The sequence below is a fragment of the Acanthochromis polyacanthus genome, chromosome 5 (genome assembly GCF_021347895.1).
Source record: "Acanthochromis polyacanthus isolate Apoly-LR-REF ecotype Palm Island chromosome 5, KAUST_Apoly_ChrSc, whole genome shotgun sequence".
NCBI lineage: Eukaryota > Metazoa > Chordata > Actinopteri > Pomacentridae > Acanthochromis > Acanthochromis polyacanthus.
In genome coordinates, this window is record NC_067117.1 from 33,389,728 (window position 1) to 33,412,262 (window position 22,535).

The window sequence follows — 22,535 nt, forward strand, 5'->3', positions numbered from 1 at the left end:
AGACTTTTCCTCTCTACACTGCACATCAGCCATTTTCACCATGCTGAATGTATCTTCCAACAACTTGGTCCTCTGTTTACTGTTTTAGAGCCATACTGGATTTATTTTATTGATCCACTGGGTTTGATTTTCCTCTCAGTCTCTCTTGCTGTCTCCTCTCTGTGGAATCACTGCCTGCAGTTCACTTGAAAACTCTCAGAATTTTTCACTGTTGGTCACAGCTCATGCTACGTGTCCACCAGATCCGTTTTTCTCATATGTAAATCCACCGCATCTGAAAATCACTCGCTTGGTAGGCAGTCACTAGTGGGCCACTAAGTGGTCACCTGGCAGCCCTTCAGACCTTCAGTTGGATAGATGTCTCGGACCAACATGGCAGCTTGGCCGCAAAATTTCTGCTTTATTTCGAAAACACGTCAACAAGAAGTATTTCTGAAAGCATTTAAGGCGAGAAATAACCTGTGCAGCTGCTGAATCTTTCCTCGTTTTAGTTCAACGACGGCTAGTTTAGACGTTTGAAGAAAGTTTTGCGATGCGTTGAAAGGATTCAAAGGGTAGAAATCCTGTAAAGTGTAATTAGTGGCATTTACTTTTTATGCTCACATATTTATAAAATAAATAACATACTCATTTAATGCACTTGTATATTGAATTTGTATTATATTATATTTCATACACTGTCTAAGAGCTGTTGAATTTAAAAGGTGGAGTCTGTGATTCCGGAGAATTGTTGGGCTGCACTGATTCATGGTGTGCAGATCAGTCTGACCCATTTTGTTTCTGTACAGATTTTTTGTAGTTCATCAGAACAAACAGCTTGCAGACTGAGGAGACGTTCACAGAAATTGACAAAATGTATCTTGGTTCAGTGTCGCTGACTCCACCTTTAAAAAGAGGAGAGAGAGACACACCCTGCTGCAGCTGCACATCAGCTTTTTATATCTCTGTCACCTCCTCCCTCAGTCTGTTAGAAACAAAAGACGCTTTACCTCTAAAAAAAACCACAGAGCTCAGATCAGTCTCTTTCTGTCAGTCTCTTTCTGTCTCTGTGTTCTCAGTCTCTGCCCTCCAACTGAACCCAGCAGGCCTCTCGTGACTGAAGTTTTTTTCGTCTATATTATAACATACAGTATGCTTTCTAAGCCTGTATGCTAACCGGATAATGCATATGACCGTGTGAGTATCCACAGTGGGACTGACATGCTGGGTTTGTTTTCCCCCGGTGTTCATAAACAGGAGTCGCACTGCTTTCATGTGCTGAGCTCATTACCATGGCAATGGTCGTGATGGCAACACTGCAGCAGTGTGACAGGCAACAGTTTGCTGCCACAAACTTCATGTATCCACCTCTTTATCCCCTCCTCAGTACACAGTGTTTGTTCTCAGAAGTCAGGCTGCTATTTCATGTTTGGCTTTTTGTTCAGAGCAGAACCACCTGTGGCTTCGGTCTCACCTGTCCCCACAGCAGCTCCCCTACACCAATGAACACACACCACAGCCACTGCTCGATGTTCAGAGGCGTGCAGGAGAACGGCTTCCCTCCGAACTGAACGATGATGATCTGTGGACGAGAAGAAACTCTGAGTGTACAGTCTTAAAGGATTACACTGGTGATATTTAATACTGTTTTCTTGCCAACAAAACTAACCACGATACTGCTAAATCAGACCGTCTGTGTATCCACAGCCGGACACAACTTGTTCCTCTGTAAGAAAGAGCTTCACTGTTGTCTAAAAATAATTAAATACATAAAAGTGAGCTACAGTGTTAAACTGAGCGAAATGTTCCTTCATTACCACGAACACATACACTACACTGTAATTTATTTTTCACTCAATCTCAGACATACTTTCCTGCGGCTACAAATACTCACTCCAGCTCCAAATATGTGTTAATCCGCATCAGAAAGTAGTCCTTAACAAAGTCAGTATTTCTTCCTGTTTGCCCACAGCTGCAGTGACGTGTTTTAGGAAATATTTGATGTATTTGTGAGCTGTTCAAAGATGTGCGACTGCAGTGCTAACTGGTGCCACAGGCAGGGCAGGGAGGTCATTCAATATTAAAGAGACGTTGCTGGTTTTGGCTCAAAGAAACACTTTGCAGTTCTTTGTTCAGTTCGCACCATCAAAATGAATCACATGAAAACTGGGTTTGAAATTTTTATTACCCTTTTTTTGAGTACTAGACAAATGCATAACTGTCGCTTTGCTTCATTTTTAATTGCTCATGAATGGGTTGTTGCTTCAGACTTTTAGTTTTCAAAAATGTATTGAAGGCTGCTGCTCTGTCTAATCTGAACAACAACAATAACACACGTTGTCCTGAAGCTGCAGCCTGAGTGCTGTTCACGCACATCTCCACACCCTGTAAAATAAGGTAGCTGTAAATTATGCATGCTCAGATGTGCGTTATAATACATAATATAGTTTTGCGATCGGGTCCGTGGCTCAAGAATACTCCTGCAGGAGTTACAGTAGTTACTGGTACAAACCTACAAAATGCAGAAAACTCAGAAATGGAAAAGTACCATAATTTCTTACCAAAATGTGGACAACATCTGTGAAAAGCCATTCTGTCCCTGACTTCAGGCTGACCATCAGCCCTGTGCAGACAGCACATCAGCTACCATAGTGGTAGGCAAGGAGAGTTTGTTTACCAACATTTTCTTTTGGGTTCTCCTCTTCTGTTTCCCTTGATACACTTACCATTATTTCTATTTTATACTCAGACGTTTTAATACTTTTTTCTTACTCTAAATACCAGCACAATTTTTCACCTCATTTCTTCTACCAACATAATTTGCATGATACTTTGCACATTAATTTTACCTGAATATTTTACCAGGTAAGTTAGTTGAGAACTGGTTCTCATTTACAACAACGACCTGGTCATCCTTAAAATACTCGGGTATTAGTATACCAAAAAAAAAATCAAACAAAAATTTTTGAATTCAATTATTCTCCAGTGAAGAAAAAGATAAATGAAGATCTGAAAAAGTGGAATTTAACTCCTTATTTCAGTTTATATTTTCGCATCGAATCATTATACCCGTTTCAGACTCTACCAATACAAATTGATCAAATTCAATTTAATGAATTTGACAAGATGATATCGAGATATATATGGAAGGGGAAAAGGCCAAGGGTCTGTTCTAAGACGTTGCAATTGTCTAAAGAGAAGGGAGGGTGTTGCCTGCCATCTCTAAGGGATTACTTTAGGGCAGCACAGATGAAGGCATTGATAAATTGGTGTGACATATCATATAATGTCCAATGGAAAAGTACAGAGGAGAAAATCTTTCCTTTCCCAATACAAGCTACTCTAGCTGATGCGAATATTCAAAAATATACTGTCACCACTGATAACCCTTGGGTTCAATGCACTCTCTATATGGAAAAATGTGGTTAAAGAATATAACCTGAAAAAAAGATATTGTAATGTTAAAATGGTATGCTCATGATTCTGATTTTCTAACTGGACTCACAATTCAAATTTTGGACCTCTAAAGGGATAGCAACTTTAAGCAAGTTGATTAAGGATGGTGAAGTTATCAGCTTCGATACACTTGATAAGACACTTCATCACTCCATGTCAAGAAACACATTATGATGTAACTCATCCTATCCGTTGGAGAAAGTGTGGAGACAAACATGCAAATCATTTTCACATCCTATGGGACTGCCCACTGATCAAACAGTATTGGAAGGATGTTCATGGAGCACTGCAAGACATTTGTAAATGTGTAATCTGGAATAAAAATTGTTTATTTTAGATGTTTACCAGAGAACTGGAGAGAAAAGGATAACTATCTAATGAGCGTTTTGTTGGTTTCAAGTAAGAAATCAATAACTAAGAAATGGCTATTGCAGGATATTCCCACCATATCAGTATGGTGGGATATAACACTGGATATTTATAAAATGGAAAAGATGACAGCATTTGTAAATCAAAAGCAAGACTGGTTTGTAGCACGTTGGGAAAAATGGGCTGCGTATATAAAACTGAAAAAGTCCAATTTAATATTTAGTCTAAAAATCTAAGGACAATGTAATGGTCACTCCCTAATGTTCATAAAGTTTTTTTATGTTTCCGTTTATTTTATTTTATTACATTTTACTTTCTTGGATGGAAAATTGTCTTCTGAAAAAAGAACAATGATAATATTGTGCACATGCTGGCACTTGTGAATAGTACCCATCACTAAAAATCTGATAAAAAGAATCAAAAAACAAACAAAAAAAAAAAACAATAACGACCTGGGAGGTGGCATACAACAAGATGATTAAAAAACCAGAATACATGTACAGTCAATGAGACAGCACTAGAAAACAAACTACACAAAGACTTCTAAAATAGAAAAGCTAAAGTGTTTCTCTAGCTGATTTTTTTAAACGATGACAGTGATATGTATGAGGTGAGTTTTAGGGATTGTTGCAGAGAGTTCCAGTCATCAGTGACAGAAAACTGCAATGAGGATCGACTGACAGTGGTACGTACTTTGGGAATTTGGAGGTTAGTGAAACTGTTAGAATGAAGAGTACTGATGGAGTTATGAATGATAAGTAAAGGACGCAGATATGGTGGTGTTTTACCAGTGAGGGTTTTGTAGATGAAGAGAGTGAAGAGAGGTCAACAGTGTGTGCAATCTGCAGTGGTGAGTGTCGTAAGGAGCTCCGGTAGCAAAGCGGATGGCAGAGTGGTAAATAGTGTCAAATTTACGGAGGAGGGGTTTTGAAGCGGCTCTGTATAACACATCACCATAGTCAAATAATGGAAGGACTGTCGTTTTAACAAGAAGGAATTTGGCAGAGTGCTGAATGAAGATTCGTTACGGTAGAGAAAGCTGATTCTGGATTTAACTTTGGAGAGGAGCGGACTGAAATGCGTTTCAAATGAGAGTAAACAAGTCAAATTCTCAGATATTTATAGCAGGACATAAATTGAATCTCAGTGCTGTTCAGTGAGAGAAACTTTATTGGGTTTAAGATTTTGAGAGGTTTCTGTTGAAGACCATGCATTTAGTTTTGCTTATGTTTATTGTCAGAAGAAGATCAAAAAAAGTATGTTGAATGTTACTGAAGCTAATCTGTAGCACAGATGGGACAGTGTAGAGGGAGAAACTAGATGTATAGACAGTGATGTCATCGGCGTACAGATGGATGCGCAAAATGGTAATGGCATGGGTTATATTGTAGATGTAAATGTTAATCCATTGGACCAAGTCTCTCAAGGTCTGAGAGAACACCCTCCACTTTCACTGACTGCATGTGGCCAGAACAATAGCTTCTGAACCAACTTACACAATTATTGGAAGGACCAATATTTCATAACCTTTCCAACAGAAAGATGTGGTCCACAGAGTCCTTATTTTCCAGAAATATAATTTATAAGCAACTGCATACCTTGAAAAAGTATCTATCTATCTATCTATCTATCTATCTATCTATCTATCTATCTATCTATCTATCTATCTATCTATCCATCTATCCATCCATCCATCCATCCATCCATTCATCCATCCATCCATCCATCCAGAGAGATATGACAGCATTAGATACCTGGAGGATGAAGGTTCCCAGTACAACGCTGCAGAAGATGGGGTTCCTGTAGATGCCCTCAAACACATTCCTTTCTCCGTGGATCTTCCTTGCGTTGATTTCGTTGAAAAGCTGCATCATCACGAACACATTGAACACAATGGTGTAGTGCTCTGATGGCGGGGAGTGCAGGGGAGCATTGCGGCCACTATCGATGTCGAACAACTTTTCACCTGAGAAATAATGAAAGAACAGAACCACAAAGTGAATTTAAAATCTTCTATAATTACACAGATGTCTCTGAACTTGGATGGAGGATTCCCCTGAGCTCACCAGCAAAGAGCAGGGTAAAGATAACCACCAGCTGGAACACGGCATGGCCCAGGATGTTCTTCATCATGGTTCTGGAGATGAGAGGTTTGTCGCGGCCATAAGGTTTACGTAGCAGCAGAGACTCAGTGGGCGGTTCAGTGGCCAGAGCGAGAGAAGCCAGAGTGTCCATGATGAGGTTGACCCAGAGCATCTGGACGGCCTTCAGGGGAGAGTCCTGCAGCACAAGGAGCAGACATCAGCAGTTTAGTTTTATTCTTTTTACTCTTCTACACTTTCACAAATCCAACACGTACCGACAAGTGATACGAGCAAATTATTCTTTTGATATGGAGTCATTTTCAACCTGCTAAATTGCCTCTTCACCACAGTTCCTCCAGAGAATATTTGTGTCTTTGAATTAGCTTTCTTGCTATTGCATCACATTTAGTGTGAGTGCTCAGCGAGAACATCACTTCACGATGAAGCGACATCTGCAGCTCCTGGTGTGATCTGCTGTTAAACTCCTTTTAGACCGACACTGAGCTTTACTGCATTTAGGCTGCTGGGTTCATCTGCAGCAGACTTCACTGGGCATTCTGATTAAAATTTTTATCTTATTTGTGATCTTACTAATGGTAAATATTCTCCTCAAAAGATGCCAAATTGTCCTATTTGAAGATTCTTACACACACACACACACACACACACACACACATACACACACACACACACACACACACACACACACACACACACACACACACACACACACACACACATCAGAAACTTAGTCCATTGGATTCTACCCTTTTTTCTTGTCAGTAGCACATACTAAAGTCAGTTTTAAATGTATTTTAAATGTCTGTATATGTTCATTTACATTTTATCAGACAATGTGAACAGATATTTGCCTCCTTCTCTCAGTCTGTCATATCTGCTGTATATGTGTTAAGACAAAGTCAGTGATAAATGAAATGCATCATTGAAAAATACCTGTCAATAGATACAGGCATTTACTCCACATCTTTCTATTTTCATGGGCCAATGATTAAAAGTTTGTCCTCTGCTGGAGTCATTTCATCATTTGGATCTGCACGAATATAATTTTGTCTGTCTTAATTTCTGCCTAATTTCATGGCTGTCTAGTCATTTGTTGAGGGTGAAAATAGAAAAAAACACAAAGTTTGGAAACAAACTCCTCAAATTTCTCAAAATTTTGCCAAGTTATTTTACAGAACTCTGTGTTGGGTCCCAAATAACAAATGAGAAGACTCAAACAAAAAGCAAAGAGAACACAGAACGGCAGCGGTGTCTGTTGACGCTCCTTAGCTGGACAAGCTCTACGATTTTCTCTTTAAAACTTCCCACAATCGTTTTGTTAATGCTTTACTCCCGTCACAGATGTGCAACATCAATTCTGAAGAATGTGTACAAGCCCAGAGGAAACACAGAGCACAGAGGTACACATGAATGCAGTTATGGCGAGTGAATTGGCAGTCTTATACTGCATCATTATGAGCAGCACAATCACCAGTTTAATCATGGTGTGTCTACAACCATTGCCTTGACTGATTTAAACGCATATAAAAGCAGGAAAAAACATTTGCACACACACACACTCCTCAGTGGTCGCCCCTAGGTCCATCCTCTGTGTGCACAACAAAGACATAAATCATCCCTTAATGATCTGTGCCAACATTTCAGCGGCCGAACAGAAAGCGAGTGCCGGATGATCAGTGAGTATAAACGAAGCGCAGAGACCACAGACCTGCTGAGTCCCTGCTATATTTCAGGATTATGATGGTGACGTGTTGCCATGGTTTCAGGCTGAATCTTAGCCTACTTTGTGTTCTGCACTCTGTAGATGAGTTAGTTATCTGTCCTGCCAGCTGTGAGCCTTTCAATTAATACACAGCCCCGAGATTTCTTCTTTATTGTGTCAGGAGTTCAGTTTCCTGATTAGGGAAACATTATGAAACAAAGAAGATGTGACACGACCACCCCGCCTCCTCGCAACACAGAGACGACCGCACTGAAACCACAAATGATTCTGTTTTCATGTTTCTGTGGATATTTGATCAGATTTGCAGATGTTTCTAGAGTAAGTGAGCAGATGCATCTCAGCACTGAATTAATCTATTAAAACACAAGTTACAGGTAATCAAACCACCGTTCTCCAAAGGTATACTGACTGTAAAGTGAAAATTATGTTTGTGCTACAGTCGACATTTGAATTTCAGATCAAAACACGCCATCGAGGCAAATGTTGTTTCACTCTCATTGTGTTACTAAAAAATATATACAACATTGAGCTGCATGAAAAAACCCTAATTTTCTGCTGAGTTCCTGCAATATAAAAATATACAGGAATTTTGCAGCAGAAGCCTTGAATAACTCAATAATTTTGAAAGAATGAATCTTTGTCGAATAATTGGGGTGATTTCATAGAAGAGTGCATTCTGCAGAGAAAATAAAAAAATCTTTTGCAGAGCTATAAAATACAATAAACCAGTTAGGAACCTTCCTCATCTGGTGTAACACTGACAAAGACTTCTGAAATAGTTTTAAACTTCAGGGTCAGGCAGATCTTTGCTCTCATCACACAGAATGTTGTGCTGCTGAATTAAATAGCTCAAACTAATCACCACACAACTGGCTGGACAAAGTGTGATGACCATGATAATTTTGATTAATATTGAAATCCCAATAAATAGCACATTTTTCATTTATTGATTTTACAGAAAAAAATCTTTATTTAGCGTATAAATAAACAGAGCCCTGCTTTCACTTCATGTTGTGCTACTGTTCTGCCAATGCAGAAATCTGCATCAAGATCAGACTGAAAATAATCTTCAGTTGAATTCAGAGCATCTGTTGGAAGATAAGTAGAATTTATATTGGACCACAGACTACATTTAACAGATGTTCCCTACATGCCTCACAGTCATATGGAGAAGCTGTTTATAATGTAAGATGAGAAATTATTTTCACTGTAGTCTAAAATTACCTTCATGATAATAACACTGAACGTGACACTGATTCTGTCAGATGATATCAAACCTAAACCTGAGTATGAATCTGGAAACTGGACATTTTCAACTTTCTTTGTTTTCTGTTCTGATATAAACTGAGATGAACAAAAAAACTGATGGAAATGAAGTCTCTATGTCATTACACAATGACAGGATGCTCTCAGAGCTGTTTAATGCAACCAGTCATCCATCAAAACCAGTGGACAGGATTTGGTTCATTATCCGTAAATTTAAGCTTTTAAGTTACTTGGGGAGAAAAAACATTTCTGAGGCAACTGATTGGTTCTGATTTAAATGAGCAGCGTCTCCGAACTGTTGATGAGTTTACACTTTAAGATGGCATTAATGAAACAATGCCGGCCAACCTGTCTGTGGATATTTACACGTGTCCTGGTGTTTCTAAAGGGCTATGATGAGCGATATCAACATATTAATTTCAGAGTGAGTGTTTACCTGTGTGATGCATGCGCCGGTGAACGCCACGATCACGGCCACCACATTGACGGTGAGCTGGAACTGCAGGAACTTGGAGATGCTGTCATAAACGTTTCTCCCCCACATGACGGCCTTGACAATACTGGTGAAGTTGTCGTCAGTCAGGATGATGTCAGATGCTTCTTTGGCCACATCTGTGCCGGCGATTCCCTGATAGGAAGCAGAGATGGAAAATCTGAACATGCAGCTGGTTAAGTGTGATGACCTTCTGTATTTGTCTGACAGTCACTAAATGAAAAGAGCCAGAATCTGTCCTGCTAACAAGTATTATTTATCCAAACCTTGTGAGTATGTGCAAACAGTTAGATGAAAAAACTACACTATATATTTGTGAGTTCCTTTAAAGATTTACATCTTGAATAGGAGGTGAAGGGCTTTGAGTCAAGGGAATCAAACCAGGTGGGGGAAGTCAGAAAGCACTAAGATGAATTAACAGGTCAGCGCATGAAAAAGCAACCAGAGCCTACCCATTCTAGAGACATTAAACTGCTGCAATTTTGCTGTTGAAACTATGATATACCCCATAATATTAAAGCTTAATGTTGGTTATAGGAAAAATGAACAAAAAGGCAGATTTCAGGTGTAGATTGTGACATCTGGAGTGCATGGAAAAGTGATTTGGTTGCAGATTTTAACAGCACTGAAGTGTTTTCAGGTCTGAAAATGTCGTGTTTATCTGCTGAACTGATGAAGTTATGAGGCTCAGAAATGATCGAAAAAGTAATAAACGGTTCCAAATTTGGACCCACCTCCATGTACTTCAACTAAATCGGGAAATATTCAGAGTATGAAGGTGAAACTGTTCATGGTCCCATTAAATGTACTAAAGTTATTGTAGGTGAAAACGGTCAGGGGGAATTTCTTCGACTTGGCTGATTTTATATGGGTTGGCACTGATAGGATTTGTTGACAGTAAGAGTTAAATGTCACCTCAGGGAGCAGCATCCTCATCTTTCTGTTCTCAGTTCAATGTTTTCATCTACCTCTCCTTGGGCTTGAGACAGCGCTCTGAGACTACCATCACAAGCTGCTTTGTACTTGATGTGTTCCAACAATAATGATCACAAACCTTCAAAGTGTTTAAAAGATAAATCTGAGCAATCATAAAATTATTAATAATAGAGGACAGTGGAATAATGTGCTTATTTCTCCTACACAAAATAAACCAATTTCCCTTTCCACTGACTGGCACATCCAAGCTGAAATGAACAGGTCAAAGAAGACACAACTTCCCTTTCATGAGTCCCACTGGTCATGAGCCAGAAATGCTGAGGACCGAGACTAAACTAAACTAAGCCTGCATTACACCAAACTACTGAGCTGAGGCAGAGATGGCTTCCTGAGAGGTGGACAAGTGATTATCTTTGTGTGAGTTAAATGTGACTGCTTCCAGTCTCGCCTGCAGGAGAAAGCTGTTGTTCTCCAGAAGTACAACCTCAGCAGCATTATTCTGCTGAACTTGCTGAGCAGTATGACGGGAAGTCCACAAACTCGGCTTCAGAGTTGAAACTTTTTGTTAAAAAAAAGGAATTCTGTAGGCTCTTTTCACCTCATGTTCAAGTGGAGAAGAATGAGGCCGAGGGCTACCAGGAGATTTGAATTTAAAACCGCATTTTAGCATAATGCAGCTAAAGGCCCTGTCACACTCTAGCGTATAGAGCAAGCGTATGAGGAACGTAGCGAATATTTCGAAAAATTGTTTATACACACAACTTTTCAGCGTATGAGGTCAATTTTCGGTTAATGACCGTTAGAGTAACGTGAGCCTAGCGTACCGTCAGCATATGAGTAGGGTACGCATAGCGTATGTCAGCGTATGTGAGCGTAAGTGATGTGATGTGTATTTGAGTTGGACGTATACCGACGTATGAGTAACGTATATCAGCGTACCTCCGACGTATGAGAAGCGTATGCGGAACGTCAGCCTAACGTCTCATTCTATGCCGCCGCCTTCTGTGTCTAGCATACTCAACTGCCAACTGTAACAAATCTTGGTGATGTTACAGCACAGCAACCTCCATCCCTGTCACACTCTAGCGTATAGAGCCAGCGTATGAGGAACGTATGGACTTTTTGGGGATACGCTGACATACGCTGAAACATGCTAGGGGTACGCTGGAATACGTTTCGACTACGCCGGGGTACGTCGCTGTACGCTGATGTACGCTGACGGCCAAAACATTTTTTGAACATGCACAAAAATTTTCAGCGTATGCCGACGTATAAATTGTACGTTCCTCATACGCTGAACACGCTAGAGGTACGCTGAAGGTACGTTACTCATACGTCAAGTACGCTTCTCATACGTTGAAATTGAGTAGGTCAGGAAACCTAGCGTTAGAAGAGCGTATAATGAACGTGTGTCTGACGTGTGTCTAACGAATGGCTAACGTTATGGTGGTAGTTCTAACGACAGTCTAACGTACTCAACTTATGCCTAACGTATTCTAAGCATACAGCCAACTTATCCCATGCGTATTACATGCGTATTTTCAGCGTATGGGGGGTATATAAAGTCTCACATTTCCAATTCTGTATCAGTTTGTACCAGCAGTTCAGAGATAGAGGTTGCTGTGCTGCAACATCACCAAGATTTGTTACAGTTGGCAGTTGAGTATGCTAGACACAGAAGAAGAAGGTGTAGAATGGGACGTTAGGCTGACGTTCCGCATACGCTTCTCATACGTCGGAGGTACGCTGATATACGTTACTCAAACGTCGGTATACATCCAACTCAAATACACATCACATCACTTACGCTCACATACGCTGACATACGCTATGCATACGCTACTCATACGCTGACGGTACGCTAGGCTCACGTTACTCTAACGGTCATTAACCGAAAATCAACCTCATACGCTGAAAAGTTGTGCGTATAAACAATTTTTCGAAATATTCGCTACGTTCCTCATACGCTTGCTCTATACGCTAGTGTGTGACAGGGCCTTAATGCTAGGTTTCGTGGCCCACTCAGTTTCAACGTATGAGAAGCGTACTCGACGTATGAGTAACGTACCTTCAGCGTACCTCTTGCGTGTTCAGCGTATGAGGAACGTATGAGGAGCGTACAATTTATACGTCGGCATACGCTGAAAATTTTTTGTGCATGTTCAAAAAATGTTTTGGCCGTCAGCGTACAGCAGCATACAGCGACGTACCCTAGCGTAATCGAAACGTATTCCAGCGTACCTCTAGCGTGTTTCAGCGTATGTCAGCGTGTCCCCAAAAAGTCCATACGTTCCTCATACACTTGCTCTATATGCTAGAGTGTGACAGGGCCTTAAAGTGCCAAAGCTCTGAGTGAAAATATTCTGCGCAGCTCAACTGAGGCAGTGATTAAAATAAAACAGAGTCAGTCCTGTGTTAACAGTAACTGTAAAGAAGCTGTTGCATCTCTCCGCACAGTCAGACTCTCCCAAACAGATGGAGCTTTACTGCCCTCTGTTTTCCAGCTAAACAGGCGATAATTGAACAGGGACACAAACTGAAAATACTCCAAATGGGACATAATCTGACTGAAAGGTCACTGCTTTAAATCCACAGATTGCTTTAGTGATGATATGTCTCAGCAGCGTGGAGGAGACTGGTGTTCAGATGCCTTTCCTCAGTAAATAAAGGTCACAACACCACACAGGAGTCAGCAGATGTTAATGAGCTTCACGGTTCTGTTGTGTGTCTTTAATCGATCAGTGTTGGTGATAACATCAGCTGAGTAGCTGCTCAGTGTAACTCTTTCTGTTCTGAAACCAGTTTCACACTTTAAATGAACAAATAATGACCGGCAGCTGATTCCATCATTGCTGACAAACAGTAAAAGTAGGCTACAGTGAATCTTTCATTCAGTCTGTTTGTGTCTGCAGTATTTCTGAGATAAGCCAGGTGCTATGACTGAATTTCAGCCCTCACAGATCACAAATGTCTTCTTTGCAGGCTGTCATGTCATATATCATTAATTTTCCAAAGTATGCTGAGCTCCTCAGAAGTGTCATTGTTTGACATGTAAACTGTCTAGCTGCTCTGGGAAGCTCTTATGAGAACCAACAACAAAATGTGCACAGTAAGTTAATGGATAGAGTTCATGGTGTAGGGAGCTTTAGCTGGGTCCTAAAATATGTAAAACATTTTCATGAATTTCTTATTCTTGCTTTTCTTCTCTTTTTCTTGCATTAATTTGGGAATACCCAAATGTTTGACACCACAGTTCCCATCATGTTTTGGGTGATGTAAACAGGAAGTGTGCTGGTTCCAGTAAGCGATTCAGTTAGCTGTGTGCAAAATATGACGCCTGATTGTACAACGAAGATTCCCAGTGCGTTTAGTCTTAAGGCAGTTTTAAATATCATGGCAGCAGTTCTTTTTAACTGGCTAGATCACCACAGTAACTGATGCTGCACAGCTAGCCTGCCCCAGAAAAAGTTCTGTTCAGAGTTTAGGATTTAAATCGGCTGTAGGAAGCGTCTCTCTTCCACCACTTCTAGTTCTGAATAATACAGATTCTCCTGAATAATACAAAAATGAGGTTTTATATGTAAACCTGTTGAGCTGTACATCAGTAATTTCACTGAGCGAAGCTGTGCAGTTAAAGCAGGATAACTGGATGTTGCTATGGTAACCTACATGCATTCCGTTAATTGAATTTTTTTACTTTGATTCGTCCAAAAACTAATGTCACTTCCCCGTCTTTCACTGTAGGACAGTCAGACCGACGCACTGAAGTTTAAATGACTCAAGTTTAAAGTCTCAGAGCTCTAATGTGTAGCTGTAAGTTAGAAATAAGCTGAGATTCACTGAGTAGGAAAATAAATGTATTAACTCTCAATATGAACAGTCTTCTATCAGTGTTCCTCTCTCAACTATTTTACAGCAACAGTGCAGCTTTCTACCATAATAATTATTATATTCTTTACTGCTCTCTATCCTCCGACTGAAGGTGGCAGCACACTGTTGGTCCATGTTGTGACTAAAGAGGCACATGGTGCGTCAAACACCATCTCTTATGGAGCAGCGCAGAGCCGTATAGAAACTGTACTATTATTATTATTATTTAAATAGCATTTGAAACTAATTATTTTTTAACTGTAAAATTGCATGTGTCATAAGAAAAAATACATGAGAATTTCTGAATAAAAACAACCTGCAGCTTGCAAAATTATTAGCAGTGATATACTGTACATGTATGCAAATTGTACTTAAAAGGATTAAAGATGTAAAATCACTGGAATCCGTTGAAGGACTGAGACCAAGGTCTAGGATTTGGAAGTGGTACTGATACATTATTTAATGTATAAGACAAGAGAAGAAGTTATAACCTATAAAATAAACAGAATCAGTCCTCTGTGTGCTGATCTGTGGAAAATAAAGGCAGTAACATGGTGGCAGAGTTGGACTCCACTGATGAATTGAGGGAGCCAAGCTCAGCATTTACTGATTTATTATTCCGTTTCACAGCTATCTTAATGAATCCATGGCTTTAAACTCAAGACTTATTGTGGATGGCGTTCAGAGAAAATACCTGTTTCATGGCTGCATTACAAATGTAATTAAGTCAAAGGTTTATTTTTTTCTTTTGGTAATGATGCAGAGAGAAACTGAAGCAGCAGATGAGTGACGCAGCAGAGAGCTGTGGAACCAAAACGACTAAAATTAAAGGTGGAAAATAAAGCGGTAGTTACCATGGCAAAGCCAACATCAGCTTTCTTGAGGGCTGGGCCGTCGTTGGTGCCGTCCCCTGTCACTGCTACCACCTGTCGGGTTTCACCCACTGTGCTGTCAATGATGCCTGATTAGCAGAAACAAAACAAGAATCTCTGGGTCAGGGAGTGTATGACTAGTTTAGGACACATGGTGCATTCAGTCACTGTAGTCTAGTTAGAGTTTGACCAATATGACATATAGTTTAACTCACCTTGTGCACAAGCATGAGTAAATGTGAAGGCAGCGATTCAGCATATTAAAAATCATACAACAATCTACATTAACCCTGAATCAGAATCAGAAAAGTGGGTTCTGAAGTTGGGTTTGAAGGGCAGATTTTGAATTTTTAGATACCTGAACTACTCATCTGTGTACCTGTGTTGAAAACGTTGGTCATGCTAATTCTATTTTATTATATGTTTGGAAAATTAATAATTATAGAAATTCATATTTAGTTTTCTGTCTCTGAATTCTCCCTCCTCCTAGCCATGGTTGTGGCTAGGAGTATGTGGCTAGGCTACATACTGCAGTAAGTATTGCACAAAGTTAAATCTCTGCCAGAATGAACCCACCTTTGACAAGAGTGTGTTTGTCTGTTGGTGATGAACGAGCCAGAACACGCAGTTTGGGCCAAACTTTGTCCAGACGTTCCTGTTCCACCTAGAAAACATGCATGAAAAATTTTTTTACACAACAAATTTGATACTAAGTATACAATTAGACACCAAATACTGCCAAAATTTAACCCATCTTTGAATGAAAGTATCAAAGACTATTTTTTAAAGAGCACTTCTGTAAATTAACCACTACCTCTGTAGTTGTCTGAAAGTTTCAGCAGAGATGAGAAATTTTTACTGTGGCAAACGAAGCAATAAATTACTTAGAGTAAAGAGGAATTAACGTCTACCTAATCTGCTGAAAATCTAAACCTACAAGTTAGATCATATAGGTGTGAGTTAATATGTTGCCCAGTAAGTAAGATGAAAAACTGTGGTACAGAAATACAAACTGGATTTGAAGTGACTTTGTAACCAAGTCGTACTGAGCTGTCCATTAGAGCGAACACTGTGTTCAAGCTGAGCTACATAAACTCTGAACTCTAATGGGACATTTCTCCAGACACAGAACTAGTTGTGGATGTTACATCGGCAGAGCTGTGATTTCATCAAGGCTCACTTGTTTGGGGTTTATTTTGGAGTTATCCTATGGTCAAAGATGGATGTTGGCAACAGCAAACTGCAGTGAAACAAACCTGTTCTGAACTCGTCTCACCTCTCCTCTGTCGTTTCGGATCTGCTGGTTGAACTCTTTGCCCTCCAGACAGAGGAAGTCCTCTCCGGGTATCAGGATGCCACACTTGGTTGCAATGGCTCGGGCAGTGTTGATGTTGTCTCCGGTCACCATGCGGACAGTGATTCCTGCACGCTGACACTTGGAGATGGCTTCAGGTACCTGGGGGAGCGTCAGAACAGAGAAAACTCTTTCACTTTAAAGATAATGGAGGGATGACAGAAAAATTTCCGCCTCTCGGTTTAAAAATGACTTTGAAGGCCAAAGGAAGCAAGTAACGTTATTTCTATAGAACCTTATCACAGAAAGGGGCTATTCAAAGCCTTTACAGTGCTTTACAGGAAAAGGTAAAACTTTAAAACATATAATAATGCAGAAGAGTAAAACTGAATTATTCAAAATCAATAATTCCCAAACAGCACAGAGTAACTGAATAAGGTGCACATAAATTTTATAGAATAATTAAAGCTGATGAATGAAAAAATGAAAAATAAATTAAAATGAAGTGAAAAAAGTGCAGGTGGTTTAGACCAGACTTTCTAAATGAAATTGATTTATTAAAAGTAGTGGAAAAAACAACTGTCTTTAAGTTTTAAAAATGGACAAAGTTGCATGACGACTATAAACCATTTCCTGTTTGGATGTATTTCAGTCGTATTCAGAGTAACAGACCATCAGATGTCTGCAGCTCATTCGACATACTGCAGCTGGGAAACAAACCAACACAACGGTAAAGAACATGCACTCACTAAAGACAGTGAGTTTGTTGGTTTATTTTGCTGAAGCCTTCCTGAAGAAAACTCATTTTCTTGTGCGACCTGCAGGAATTTGACAGAGAATTTCTATCACAGCAGCTCTGCAGGAAGAGCTACTTCTACCTGAGAACCCTCTCATGTTCCTCTCATCCTGACTGAGAGCTCACTCATCTCCATCCGTGGGAGTGGATAGAGTGAATATAAAGAGATTTCCACAGACAACTGTGAAGAGTCCATGGCAACCTCATGGTTGCTGCTTCCTCTGCTCATCAGGTGACTCGACTGATACGATCTGACACCTGATGGAGGACAAAGGGGTTCTGTGTTTGGATTACAGATACAAACACACACTACATCTTTGACTCATGCAGAGGAAGGCTGGACCTGAGTGAGTTCAGTAAGACATTTTAGGGCGAGAGACACCAGCGATGTTGTGGAGTCTCAACAGTGTTGTGTAATGTCAGAATAGTTACAATTTTGAAGGTCCGTCAGTATTTATATTTAGCCTTTTATGACCAAAAACACAGATTATCGGCTGTTGAGGATGTTGACCTTTTGTCTTTTGGCCCTGCATAGCCCTTTGAGATGCAGCATCTACTTTTCAAAAAGGTCCTTAAATACAAATACAAAACACATACAGACACAATTTTATATAGTGCACACTACAAATACACCAATACAGATGGTTCTCTTATCTTCTCTCACCCCTAGACCTGAGCTGCTGACAGAAAAATCAGCTACAAAGACCCAGCAGACTATTACATCAGCATCTGAAGCAGTCTGATTTCTGATTATCTGAAACACTAATGAAGTAAAAATTGAAAGCACACGCAGATTAAAAGCATGAACAGGTCGCTTTGGGACTAGAAAATAAAGATGCGCTGTAGCAGCGAACGGACCTGATAGATCTTAGAAACAGAGGAGGATTATTTAAAACAGAAGGAGCTTTGTACTGACATGACCTGCATCCAACTTCTGTGAAAATTCTCGGGACAAAGTAAATGGGAAGCTGCAAGATGTCGGCGTGCATGTGAAGGTCGACAGAAACTGTTTCAAAGAGGAAGGAAAGTTCAAATAAACAAATCTGAGGAAAAACTGAACCAGGGAAAATGTTTTCTAGATTTACGCTGCAGCCAATTAAGTGATTTATATAAGAGACAATGTTGAGCTTATGTGGACACCTGAAAACAAATCGAAAATTAAATACAACACTAAGAGGTCCAAGGTAAGAGTCAGAAATAATTATTGGCCCACTGGCAGCAGCGTTTCCTGTCTCTTTTGCTGCTACACTGCATTTTATTAAGATTGTAGTTTACGCCATTTTGCTGATTCCAAGCCGGTTAGCGACAGCTCTCTGCTATTTCCTTCCTTGTTAAAGGTGGCTGTGTTCATGTCACTCAGTTCTCTTCTTTCAGGTGTGATGACTTACACTATAATTATTTATCACTATAATACTGATGACAATTTACTTATCTCTGTGTTTATAGCACCATATAACGGTGCCTCATAAAATGCTATTGGCCATCTAGTGTGAAATTTTAAAATGTTTAAAGTTTCAGTGTAAGATTTTTTTCATGTCTTTTGGAAGATGCTGTAAATATTAACCCACTGTGATAAAATCCGAACAAATTCATCATTGTTGAAGGACTGTTCTGTGTGACTATATAAAGACAACAGCAGCTGGTCTAAAAATTATTTTCTGAGCTGTAAATTTGTTGATTTGAGCTGCTGTACTGAATAGTTGGAAACTAAAGAAAGGTATATCCTGACAAGATGATGACTGTATTGGCCTTTAAGTCAAGGAACTGATTATTAATTACAGAAGGCTGAAGAAGTCCTTATACAGTTACAGTATATGTTCAGATTTCGAGCTGCCTGACTACAGTTAGATCGCGTCTGAGAACATGAACAGAGAAGACATAAAGTGAGGAGATAAACATCGAGCTGTGATTGACTCCTGCTGATCTGCAGGTATTTCCATTCTGTCGATGATCTTTGTGCTCTGACATTAAAGCAGCAGGCAGCAGCAGTAAAGCTTTCTGAGCTTCATTACAGGCGTCATTTAGCACTACAGAGCATCTGGACTCTGCACACCTGACCCAGACTGACTGTCTTTATGTTGGTAAAATGTTGTTCATTTACTTTAAAGTTTCCTTATGACTCAAATATACCATAATACAATCATAAGCAACCTGTCAGATTAGTTCAGCTAAGCTCTTAATGTAGAAGGTTTTAGCTCCATGTCCTCTCTCTTCTTAAATGTTCTTTCAGCCAAACTCATTTTTGTACCAGAAAAAAACAAGCTGCAGATGCCAAATCCTCATTATCAAGCAGATCTACATACAAGACTGAAATTTAAATGGTTTTCATTTCAATATGTGAATAGACTTGATGCTACACTGCAGGTACAGAAGCTGTAGGCTCTTAGTGCTGTTCAGCAAAGGAACAAAGCTATCTCTGTCATTTTTCACATGAACAACTGAGCGCAACAGAACAAATGTTTGAGTAGTGACCTTCTGAAAGTGTGCATCATTATTCCTATTCATACATTCATGGTGTTGAAACACTAAAAACACACAAAGTGCGAGCTGTTGGAGAAAGGATGAAGAAGCAGCTGAAAGCAGCTAAAGGGAGGACAAGGACGACAGGCACAAACGGCTGGATTTGGTGTCAATCTGCAGGTTTTCACAGTTTATAGAGTCTTTAAAGGCACAGTGGAAATGGAAATATATGTCACATCAAACTGCAGTTTCTTTTGATGCTCTAAGACTTTCAGTGATTTTTGAAATCACTTGTATGTGTTGTAATTACATAATATCTTGTTTTGCATTACTGCTGCAGATTTTATTGCTGTTATTCATTATTCTTTCTGCAAAGTATTCTGTAACTGTGTTGAACAAATAAAGTCAGTTCATGTATAGTTCAGGCTGTTTGGCTGTTAAACACAGTAACTGGGGGGGCGCTAGTGAGCCAGCCATGGAGTAAGACCTGTTTTTCAGAGGTCCTGCAGATTTGTTAACATTCCTTATTAAATAGCCAATTGTGTGAGAAGACTAACCTAAAAACTCACTCAAGCTGTGTCTGGAGAATACACCATGCACAAAAACTTGAGAGATCAAATTACTTGACCTATTTTGACCCGAATGGCGGAAAAACTTCAAAAATACAAGTACGGTAGTGGCTCAACCCGGCCTACAAGGACCACGAAGCAGCCTATGCCAGACGACCCCGACACACCCTCTCTGGCCCAGCATCAAGACACAGGTATGGCCGCTGAAGAAATGAAAAATGATATACTTTCATCTCTGAGAGGAGAAATGTCAAAAATCATGAGAAAAGAACTAAAAAGTGCACTAGCAGAGGACTTCGACGTCTTGAAAGCTGAATTAAAAGCACTCCAGTCAGAGATTATGAACAATAAAATGGCAATCCGAATATTCGGATCTCAAAACTAATATCAGGATACCACCGTCACGACCGAATATTCGGGTTCAGCCCTATGAACTACCTGAGGAGGAAGCTAAGAAGGTTGAGGAGCCAATTACAACACAAGAGTTTATACAGGTAATTTCATCACTTAAGAACAGCAAGAGACCAGGTCCAGACAGTTATACAAATGAGTTTTACAAATCTTTCAAAGACCTACTGACCCCCTTACTACTAAAAGTGTATCGTTATGCATTAGAATCAAAAACTAGGGCCCCATCTTGGACAGAAGCAAAAATTGTAGTAATACAGAAAGAGGGTAAAGATCCAACTGAGTGCCAATCCTATAGACCAATATCAATGTTGAATGGCAACAAAGTATTAAATCACAGTGGGGATTCAGTTGGCCTAAAGATGGCATTAAATACTTAGGCATATATATCACCCCCTTTTTATAAAAGTTGTGTGATGCAAGCTACGTTAAAATTATCCGGCACATCAGCAGTGATTTAAAACGATGGACCTCACTTCCTCTCTCTCTCCTCAGCCACATCAAATGTATTCGCATGAATGTACTGCCCAGACTACTATATTTATTTCAAATGTTACCTATTGAAATCCCAAGATCAACTTTTGAAAACCTGGACAAAATGATCTCAAAATTCATCTGGCAAAATAAACGACCAAGAATTAAACTTAAAACCTTGCAACTCCCAAAATCAGTTTGGGGGGACCCCAAAATCAGATGGAGGTCTTAAGCTCCTAAACCTGAAATATTATTTCTGGGTCTCGCAAATGAAGCCTCTGATATCATGGATCCAAAATGATACACACACGCTGGCTTAATATTGAAAAGAATATGTCTCCAGATCCTGTAGAAACTCTTCCATTTTCGGAAGGCTCTGTTAAGGGGCTGGCACAATGGACTATGACTGCTCTCAATGCGTGGAGGAAAATAAAGTCCGCTTTTGATCGAGCAAAACTCTCACCGTTAGCGAGTATTGGATTTGTAAAGACCTTCATACCCATTCTGGTTTTAGAAAATGGTCAAATCATAAGCTTGTTTATTTGCACCAGTTACTCGAGGATGACAACTTCAAGCCTTTTGAGCAATTAAAAAATGACTTCAACCTTAAGAGGGCAGATTTCTTTCAACATTTATGAATTAAGAACCTTCCTAACAACGCACAAGGAATGGAGAAAAATTATACATCACAAGTCCTTAGAAAAGTTCCTAACCCTAACCCTAACCTTTGAAATACAACTGGGGAGGCAAGTTCCAAAAATAATTGGCAAACAAAATGACATACTTTTATCACTGAATCCACACAACACCCTTCAGATTCAACAGAGGTGGGGAAAGGAGGCAAATAACGACATTTCACAGAACACTTGGATGGAGGTTTGCTCTGAGGCACACTTAGCCACTAATTCAAATACATGGCGGGAATTCAAATGGAAAGTAATAACTAGATTCTTTAGAACACCAGTAATAACAGCTAAAATAAACCCAGCATGTCCTAACTCATGCTGGAGAGGCTGTGGGACACACATCCCAAATCACACTCACATTTTCTGGTCATGTCCCAAACTGTTCATTTTTGGGAAAGATGTTTTTGATGCTCTTCAACAGGTTTTTCAACAAGACATTCCACAAGACCTGGCAGTTGCAGTATTGGGGTAATACCTCACGTCCTGGATGGGAGGGCCAAGAACTAGCTTTTAAACATTTTACTCACAACAGCTCTGAAATGTATAATTATTAGGTGGATGAAACTTGATCCCCCTACATATAACACCTGGATCCAAAAGGTGTGGGACATATACCACATGGAGCAGATTACCTATGCACTAAGACTTCAAAAAACTATGTTCACTGAACGATGGAGACCTGCCTTGTTCCTGTTGACTCAATGACATTTATCTCTTAACAATACCCCCCACCCTACTATCTATTTTCATCCACACATACCATATACACTCATTGTATA

At 39.8% G+C, this 22,535-nt stretch overlaps 1 protein-coding gene across 5 annotated transcripts in view; it reads right to left on the bottom strand.

Annotated features, from left to right (window-relative positions):
- Positions 1-22,535, bottom strand: part of LOC110964790 (plasma membrane calcium-transporting ATPase 1-like) — a 144,963-nt gene that overhangs the window by 25,171 nt on the left and 97,257 nt on the right. For all 5 annotated transcript variants that reach the window (XM_051948138.1, XM_022213624.2, XM_022213623.2 and 2 more), the window contains 7 exons: positions 16,346-16,525; positions 15,646-15,733; positions 15,052-15,158; positions 9,335-9,526; positions 5,871-6,084; positions 5,559-5,770; positions 1,454-1,561 (listed from right to left, as the gene is read on the bottom strand). In XM_051948138.1, coding sequence (XP_051804098.1) covers positions 1,454-1,561; positions 5,559-5,770; positions 5,871-6,084; positions 9,335-9,526; positions 15,052-15,158; positions 15,646-15,733; positions 16,346-16,525 — 1,101 coding nt within the window. The remainder of the gene's footprint in view (positions 1-1,453; positions 1,562-5,558; positions 5,771-5,870; positions 6,085-9,334; positions 9,527-15,051; positions 15,159-15,645; positions 15,734-16,345; positions 16,526-22,535) is intronic.